Source organism: Cucurbita pepo, chromosome LG15 (genome assembly GCF_002806865.2).
Source record: "Cucurbita pepo subsp. pepo cultivar mu-cu-16 chromosome LG15, ASM280686v2, whole genome shotgun sequence".
Lineage (NCBI taxonomy): Eukaryota > Viridiplantae > Streptophyta > Magnoliopsida > Cucurbitales > Cucurbitaceae > Cucurbita > Cucurbita pepo.
In genome coordinates, this window is record NC_036652.1 from 1,801,860 (window position 1) to 1,810,880 (window position 9,021).

The window sequence follows — 9,021 nt, forward strand, 5'->3', positions numbered from 1 at the left end:
TTCGTGATCCTATAGGTTACTTAAATCATGTTAATACACCGTGGAGGTCTACTAGGTTCTTATGGGCATGTAGTTTAATTTCCAGTTTCTCAATTTCAGGTCGTTCTAGGTTAGCTTCTCAGCTTAGCCAATCCCTGGATGCACATAGGTATAAACCTCAATTCTACATGTAAACTGCACTATGTATAACGCCCTACTCTTGATTGTGATCTTGATTCATGCTCTACTAGAAAAATGTGTCTATCAACATTTTCTAACGTGTGAATCATGTCTATTCGTTCACATATGTTATTTAAGAAGGTATTCCTACCAAGCCTTAATGCATGAAAACCACAACATAAATCATACAAACAATCAAACAAGCTGGACGGGGAGATAACATCCATCAATTGTCCAGAGCACAAATCAAAATATCCCTTCCTCCATCATACCATAGCAGAAGACATTAAATTAAGCATGTTTCTCAATTCCCTTGTTTCAAAGACAATTTCGTAATTTTATAATGTACATGTAGTAATTATCCAAATTGTTCATTCTATGTTCTAATCATACATATTCCAGTCACCTAGGTTACAATATTCTCGCATGCTAGATTGTCATAGCGATCCCTACCAGTATCACTTGCCTCTTCAAAAAAAAAAAAAAAAAAAAAAAAAAAAAAAAAAAAAAAAAAAAAAANTGTATTTTTGGTTTCTTATTAGTAGAAAAAATATATCAACCCAACATCATCTCAAGCATAAGCATGATCCAAGTTAGATGTTACCATGCAACTTAAAATTAAAACACAAGGTTGAGTTTAAAGGACGAGTGTTTTAAAAGACATAGCATAGACATTGACATATCAACACAAAAAGTGTTAAATTAGACATTGATATATACATACCAATATAAGTTGGGATGATTGATTGACTAAAATTGGTAAAAAGAAATATAAATAAGAAATATGAAGCAAATGGGTAGATTCATGCAGATTTGAATGACTAAATTATGCTTTCATTTGAAGAAAATGGTTGAGAAGAGAAATTTGGTATTGTTCATATAACTTATAATAAGAGATGCATTGAAAGCTGGGAGTGAATAAACACAGTGATTTTGTAATATGAAGTAAATGAAAGCTGCGGAGAAGGTGAGCTGCAAAATCATGTGTATAAGATCGGTAGCCCTACACGTAGATTTTGGGCCAAACCCTTTTTCTGCCTTTTGCGTGTACAGAGTGAGTAACGATTTTTAAGCCCCATGCTCTCCTTATATATACCTATTTAGTCTCCCACCCTTTCCACTCCAAGCATTCACATGCACTTGCAAATGGCTTCCCATAAACTTTCTTCTCTTGTGTTCTTTCTTTTCTTTGTTATAGGAATTTGTTCTGCAGCCAGAAGTTTGACAAGTTCTTATGAAGGATATGGTGTTGAAAATTATGGGAATCGATATGGTAAAGATGATGCATATGGAGGAAAATACGGGGATTACAATGGAGGTAAGGGCGAGGAATATGGCAAAGATAAATGCGACGGATACGATCGAAGAAACTATGAGGGATATGGCGGAGGTAAGCGCGAGGAATATGACAAAGATAAACGCGACGGATACGATGGAAGAAACTATGAGGGATACGGTGGAGGTAAGCGCGAGGAATATGACAAAGATAAACGCGACGGATACGATGGAAGAAACTATGAGGGGTACGGCGGAGGTAAGCGCGAGGAATATGGCAAAGATAAATGCGACGGATACGATGGAAGAAACTATGAAGGATACGGCGGAGGTAAGCGCGAGGAATATGGCAAAGATAAATGCGACGGATACGATGGAAGAAACTATGAAGGATACGGCAGAGGTAAGCGCGAGGATTATGGCAAAGATAAACGCGACGGATACGATGGAAAAAACTACGAGGGATACGACGGAGGTAAGCGCGAGGAATATGGCAAAGATAAACGCGACGAATACGATGGAAGAAACTATGAAGGATACGGCGGAGGTAAGCGCGAGGATTATGGCAAAGATAAACGCGACGGATANATATGGAGGAAAATACGGGGATTACAATGGAGGTAAGGGCGAGGAATATGGCAAAGATAAATGCGACGGATACGATCGAAGAAACTATGAGGGATATGGCGGAGGTAAGCGCGAGGAATATGACAAAGATAAACGCGACGGATACGATGGAAGAAACTACGAGGGATACGGCGGAGGTAAGCGCGAAGAATATGGCAAAGATAAACGAGACGGATACGATGGAAGAAACTACGAGGGATACGGCAGAGGTAAGCGTGAGGATTATGGCAAAGATAAACGCGACGGATACGATGGAAGAAACTACGAGGGATACGGCGGAGGTAAGCGCGAAGAATATGGCAAAGATAAACGAGACGGATACGATGGAAGAAACTACGAGGGATACGGCAGAGGTAAGCGTGAGGATTATGGCAAAGATAAACGCGACGGATACGATGGAAGAAACTATGAAGGATACGGCAGAGGTAAGCGCGAGGATTATGGCAAAGATAAACGCGACGGATACGATGGAAAAAACTACGAGGGATACGACGGAGGTAAGCGCGAGGAATATGGCAAAGATAAACGCGACGAATACGATGGAAGAAACTATGAAGGATACGGCGGAGGTAAGCGCGAGGAATATGGCAAAGATAAACGCGACGGATACGATGGAAGAAACTATGAGGGATACGGCGGAGGTAAGCGCGAGGAATATGGCAAAGATAAACGCGACGGATACGATGGAAGAAACTATGAGGGATACGGCGGAGGTAAGCGCGAGGAATATGGCAAAGATAAACGCGACGGATACGATGGAAGAAACTATGAGGGATACGGCGGAGGTAAGCGCGAGGAATATGGCAAAGATAAACGCGACGGATACGATGGAAGAAACTATGAGGGATACGGCGGAGGTAAGCGCGAGGAATATGGCAAAGATAAACGAGACGGATACGATGGAAGAAACTACGAGGGATACGGCAGAGGTAAGCGTGAGGATTATGGCAAAGATAAACGCGACGGATACGATGGAAGAAACTACGAGGGATACGGCGGAGGTAAGCGTGAGGATTATGGCAAAGATAAACGTGACGGATACGATGGAAGAAACTACGAGGGATACGGCGGAGGTAAGCGCGAGGAATATGGCAAAGATAAACGCGATGGATACGATGGAAGAAACTATGAGGGATACGGCGGAGGTAAGCGCGAGGAATATGGAAAAGATAAACGCGACGGATACGATGGAAGAAATTATGGGGGATACGATAGAGATAAGCGCGAGGAATATGGCAAAGATAAAACGCGACGGATATGATGGAAAAAACTATGAAGGATATGGCGGAGGTAAGCGCGAGGAATACGGTGAACACAGCGATGCACCTTGAGAAACACATTTTCAGTACTACCCTATGAACATATAGTAGATAATATCATGAAGGAATAAAAATGAGCATCCATGTTCAAAATAAAATAAATAACAGAGATGGGGAATGGTTACAATTTTGGGATGTTCAAATGTGAGCTCTTCTTCTTGTACTTTCTCTTGAAATAAATAAATAAGAGCTTTTTGTTAATCTTATTTTAACAAACAATTGTATTTTTCATGCTAATTTTTTTATATTGTGAACAAATGATGTGACGATGTTACTTCTAACATGTAATCTAGCCGTTACCTATAAACATGTAGTAGAATTTTAAACCGATTCAAGAATGACTTTAGGCGCTACTTCTAACATATATACATACGGTCCACGTACATGCACATGAACCCACTAGATTGTTGATGTGCTCTTTTTTGCTTTCACCGAGTTCAGTTTGGTTGAGTCACTTCTTGCTCATTAACAATAGTGTCATTTGGATCTTCAAACACAACAACACTTGATCAGATGTGTGAAGTTTGCTCCCTCATCTTCTGTTGTAGAATGTCTTCAATGTTGTTCGAGTCTAGTAAGACTTTCTTTTGCAAGGACCACCACGAAGATGCTTCATCAAAAACTAATCTCTTGAAGTGTAGCATCTTTCACTTGTTGGATCACAACACTTTCATCTTTTTCTTTGATTCTCATATCCAGCAAATATACACGTGTTGTGTCCCATAAGATATAAAATGGTGAGATGAAACTTAATCTTGGCTGGGTGGGGAAGCTTGTTGACCATATAGTTCGCAGTTGGCATAGCTTCCGCCGAAAATTTTCTTGGAACATTCTTCACATGTAGTATGCTTCAACAAATCTTTGCAAAATGTCTGTTTTTTTTTTTTTTNCATGTAAACTGATGACGTATTCCGCACTTGTGTAAATATTGATCAAACTCATCAAATGTGTATTTTATACCATTGTCTAAGCGTAGGCAATGAACATTCATTCCTACTTCTTCTCCGATCGTCATTTTGAATTATTGAAATTTATAAATGTGTCAGAATTTTCTTTCATGAAGAAAAATCACACATATCTCGAGTAGTCGTCAATGAACGTTAATATGTATCGCATTCCACTGATTGATGTTTGCTTGGCTAGACTGAACAAATTAGAGTGAATTAGTTCTAATGGTTTCTTTGCTCTTAAATTTGACCTTGTATGGTAATTGATGAGCTTTACCACACTGACATCCCGTGCAAATGATATATGTTTTGACTTCAAGTTGGGTAAGCATTTGTGGTAGCCAACATGTTCCAACTTTGATGTCATAGATCTACTACTTAATTCTTTGAGTCTTGCCTACATAGGGAGACTATAGGGAAACTCGGTAAATAGAATAACTCTAAACCTAAACAAGACATAGTTGCATAATGTGGTTAGTTGTGACATTAATAACAAGTTCTTCTTTATACTCAGTACATGACAGATATTATGTCGTGACACCATGTCAGAATTATTATCAGGCACGATCGTTATGTTGTTGATTTGAGCAATCAGTAACTGTGTTTTGTTGGTTAAGCATCCTAAATTAACGAAATTGACTAGTCCTTGTCTTGCAGTTTTCTTTGATCACCAGTCATGTGGTTTGAGCATCCTAGGTCAACGTTCTGGTCATTCTCATAATCCATATATTCTCCCACCATCACCATAAATGTTAGCTCATTTTCTTCCAAGGCACATAATACTTTGGCATCCCATTTATCTTCCATCTACTTTTGGACGTTGTCGCATTACTTTCGATGAACTTTTTCTTGGATCCACAATTATTGGTCATGTGGCCCTTCTTTCTATGATGTAACAAATGCCTTTAAGCAAATTGTGGGAAATTTGATGTACTTAGCTTCAACAAGACAAAACATCATGTATGCAGTTAGTATGTTAAGTTGCTACATTAAGCATCCAACGGAAAAACATCTCAATGCAGCAAGAAGGATACTACGTTATGTGCGAGGAACTTTTGATTTGGAGGTATTCTACAAGAAAGGATATGATTCGAAGTTGGTTGGCTATACAGGTAGCGACTATGTAGGTGATATAGATGATCGTAAAAGTACTTCAGGAAGTATTTTCATAATGAGTTTAGAAGTTATTTGTTGGTCTTTAAAGAAGCAACTTATTGTAACACTCTCAACTACAGAAGTAGAGTTTGTGGCAGTAGCAGTATGCTCGTGCCAAGCAATTTAGTTAAGAAAGATGCTTGAAATTCTTAATCAGAAGCAACCAGGTATGACGATTATATATTGTGATAATATGTCAACTATTAAATTGTCTAAAAATCTTGTGTTGCACGGGAGGAGTAAGCACATCGATGTTTGGTTTCATTGCCTACATGATTTGTGTAAAGAAGGCACTATTGAACTCAATATTTGCCGAAGTGATGAACAAATCGCAGACCTATTCACAAAGCCCTTGAAACAACCATTGTTCGAGAAACTTAGAAGAAAGATGGGAATGTGCATAATCCAATATATAGTTCAAGAAGATGTCCTAAACTGATTTCTGCATAATTCAATTTAAGGGAGGGTGTTGAAGGGTCACTTGTAGATACATGTATGAATAAATACATGTGTTGAAGGGTCACTTGTAGATACATGTATGAATAGATACATGTGTTGAAGGGTCACTTGTAGATACATGTAAAGATACATGTATAAGGACATCTATGAATACATGTAGGTCCTTTAGTTCATAATTAATTAGGTGCATGACTTTTGAATAATGAATGGTATTGGGGAATATCCAAAATTACCTATAGGTAGGGGTGTACATGGTCTGAGTTGGGTTGAAGGATTTTTTTTGACCCAACCCAAAAGTTCGGGTTGGTTGGTCCGAAAAAACTTAAAAAAATTTAATTTGTATGACCTTAAATGATAAAGCAATTACTACTAAGTTGTAGATCAAAAATATCAAACTCTCTATTACATTCATATTATCATCTATAAATATGTAAAAAATATGTAAAAAATATGCAATGAATCAATTCCAAAGTTACTCCATCTAATTAAATTATCTACATTCACAGTATATAATCATTCAACAAAATGCCTAAAAATTCACCTATAACTATGTAAAGAATATTCAATGAATTAATTCCAAAGTTACAACATCCAACAAAATGCCTAAAAATTAAAAACTATCCAACCTCTATTGCATTCTTAATTCCTACAAAAGAAAAATAGCATCTTGAAAGTTAGTACTGTTTTAAGATTGTTTGGATAAAGCATATTGTAACTTCAAATATTTTACTTACATTAAAAATAATTATTCTTGCATGACATTGGTGGAGCTTGAAGGTCTTAAATCATCTGAAAAATAAAATATCAATTGTGATATAACATTATAGAATACATCTTAACAAATAGACAATAAATAGATTTGTAGTTACATGTCTCAATCTTAGAACAAATCTCCAAATCTTCAAGTTGTTGAAGAATATCTAACGATACTGATCTTCTACCGATTCAATTTTGTGTACATATCAGAGCTTTTACTGTTTTAGGTATCAAACAACTCCTAAAAGAATCAAGAATCCTCCAACCCGTACTAAATGTTGATTCGGAAGATACAGTCGACACTGGAACGGCCAAAACATCTTGGGCAATTTTCGATAAAACTCTATATTTAAACTCATTTGCTTTCCACCATGCCAAAACATCAAAATTATCATCAAGTTCTTCACTAGGGTCAGATAAATATCGATCCACATCATTATTTAACTCGAGTGAATTTTGCTCTTCTCTTCTTCGTTTGTATCTTGATAATACTAATATTGAACCACTCAAATTCTCTTCATCAATTGTGTCCATCTCCATACTCATGGACTTAGAAGTGAGTCTTGATTCAGATTGATGATGATCTTGAGAATTATCATAAAACTTGCAGTAATCATACAAACGAATTAAATAATTATGTATGTCATCCACCATCACTTTAGCCATAGCATCCTCATAAATATTCGAAAAGCAAAATGATATGTAATCCAATTTGTAACGAGGATCGAGTATCACTGCTATCAATATCAACTTATTAATTCTTTCCACTGAGCCCCAATATTTGTTATACTTAACTTTCATATTTGAACTCATGTTACTTAAAACAAAGTTCACATTTGTACTCCACTGAATTAAAAGTTCTCGAATACCCCAAAGTTCATGAAAATAAGAATTATAAGTCATATATAAAGAATCACTTATCTTTGCAGTGACATCATAGAAAACCTTCAAAAACTTTACCAACACTCCAACGTTTTTCCAATCATCAATGGTTGGTGGCCCTATTCTTTTGTTTCTATAATCTCCCTTTTTGAAGTAATCAACATAATCTAATTCTTCTTCCGCTAATACTTTGGAAGCTTTTTCAAACTTCAAGGCATGATCAAGCATCAAATAAGTGGAATTCCATGAGTCGCCACATCTAAACAAACAAGTGCTTTACATTTAATTTTTTCTTGTTCAAAACGATCTTTAAATTTTGTCAATCTCTTGGGGATGATCTAACATACCTCACGGCATTGCAAACACTAGACATGGAGTATGCATTTCTTTAAGCCCTTCATTCACAATCAAATTAATTATGTGAGCACAACACCTCATGAGTAATATTTCTCCATCTAAGACAAGTGAATTCCAACTTCTAAGCCTTCTCATAATATATGAAATAGTTATATCATTGGAACTTACATTATCAACTGTGATAGAGAAAACCTTATCGATTCTCCATTCCAATAAACTCTCAATAGTCTTGCCAATAGTCTCTCCCTTGTGGTTAGCAACTTGACAAAAGTTGAGAATTCTTTTATGCAAATTTTCATTCTGAATCAATAAAATGTGCGATGATTACCATATAATTAATGTTTTGCAACGAAGTCCATGTGTCAGTTGTAAGACAAACCCTCTTGGAATGTCTGACTAAAAAATCTTTCAACTTCTTTTTTCTTCTTGATAGAGCTGAAATATATCTCTAGCAATGTTACTTTTGACGGAGGGTCAAACTTAGAACATGCTGCTCATTCTCTACCAATTTAAATGATAATTCATCCATAATTATCATCTTGGCACATGCTGCTCTGCATCTTGTTTGACTAATTAATGAAGTAACAATATTACTACCACCATTTCCATCTATTGAACGTTGAAAACTTAGAGTGGTTTGTCCTTTGTTCTCCACCTTATATGTGTACTTTCTACACTAATTTTTTAAGTGCTTCCATAACGTGCTAGTTCCACAAGAATTAGTATCACAAGCATACTTCTTAGAACAATAGTTGCACTTGCACCTCTTATTATTGTTCTCTAATCTTGTAAAGTGATCCCACACGGTTGATTTACTGGGTTTCTTCTTCTTAAACTCAGATTGTGCAGCCAATGGTGGTTTCGATGCATTATAATTACTAGAGCTACTTGCATATACAGTTGCGTTGTTGTTTCAATCTATAAAAAGTAAAATAGAACTATTATGATTCAAACATTTAACCCAATATGAACAATTATCATAAAATGCATCAAAGTTAAAATATACAATCAGTCTTTGCAAGGGGATATAACAAAAAGAGAAAAAATTTACCGGTTATAGCGTTCCAGGAGACTAAAGAGAGAAA

At 36.4% G+C, this 9,021-nt stretch overlaps 1 protein-coding gene across 1 annotated transcript; it reads left to right on the forward strand.

Annotated features, from left to right (window-relative positions):
* Positions 1-1,231: 1,231 nt before the first annotated feature.
* Positions 1,232-3,523, forward strand: LOC111811494 (TATA-binding protein-associated factor 2N-like). Its single transcript, XM_023698373.1, has 2 exons — positions 1,232-2,005; positions 2,079-3,523. The coding sequence occupies exons 1-2, from the start codon at positions 1,294-1,296 to the stop codon at positions 3,320-3,322; spliced, it is 1,956 nt and encodes a 651-aa protein (XP_023554141.1). The 5' UTR covers positions 1,232-1,293; the 3' UTR covers positions 3,323-3,523.
* The last annotated feature ends 5,498 nt before the right edge of the window (positions 3,524-9,021 follow it).

Excerpts from the sequence above, each read along its gene's own strand:
- LOC111811494 (XM_023698373.1), top strand. The coding sequence starts at position 1,294 with ATGCACTTGCAAATGGCTTCCCATAAACTTTCTTCTCTTGTGTTCTTT. Across the intron at positions 2,006-2,078 it reads GCGCGAGGATTATGGCAAAG|ATAAATGCGACGGATACGAT; the intron begins ATAAACGCGACG and ends AATATGGCAAAG.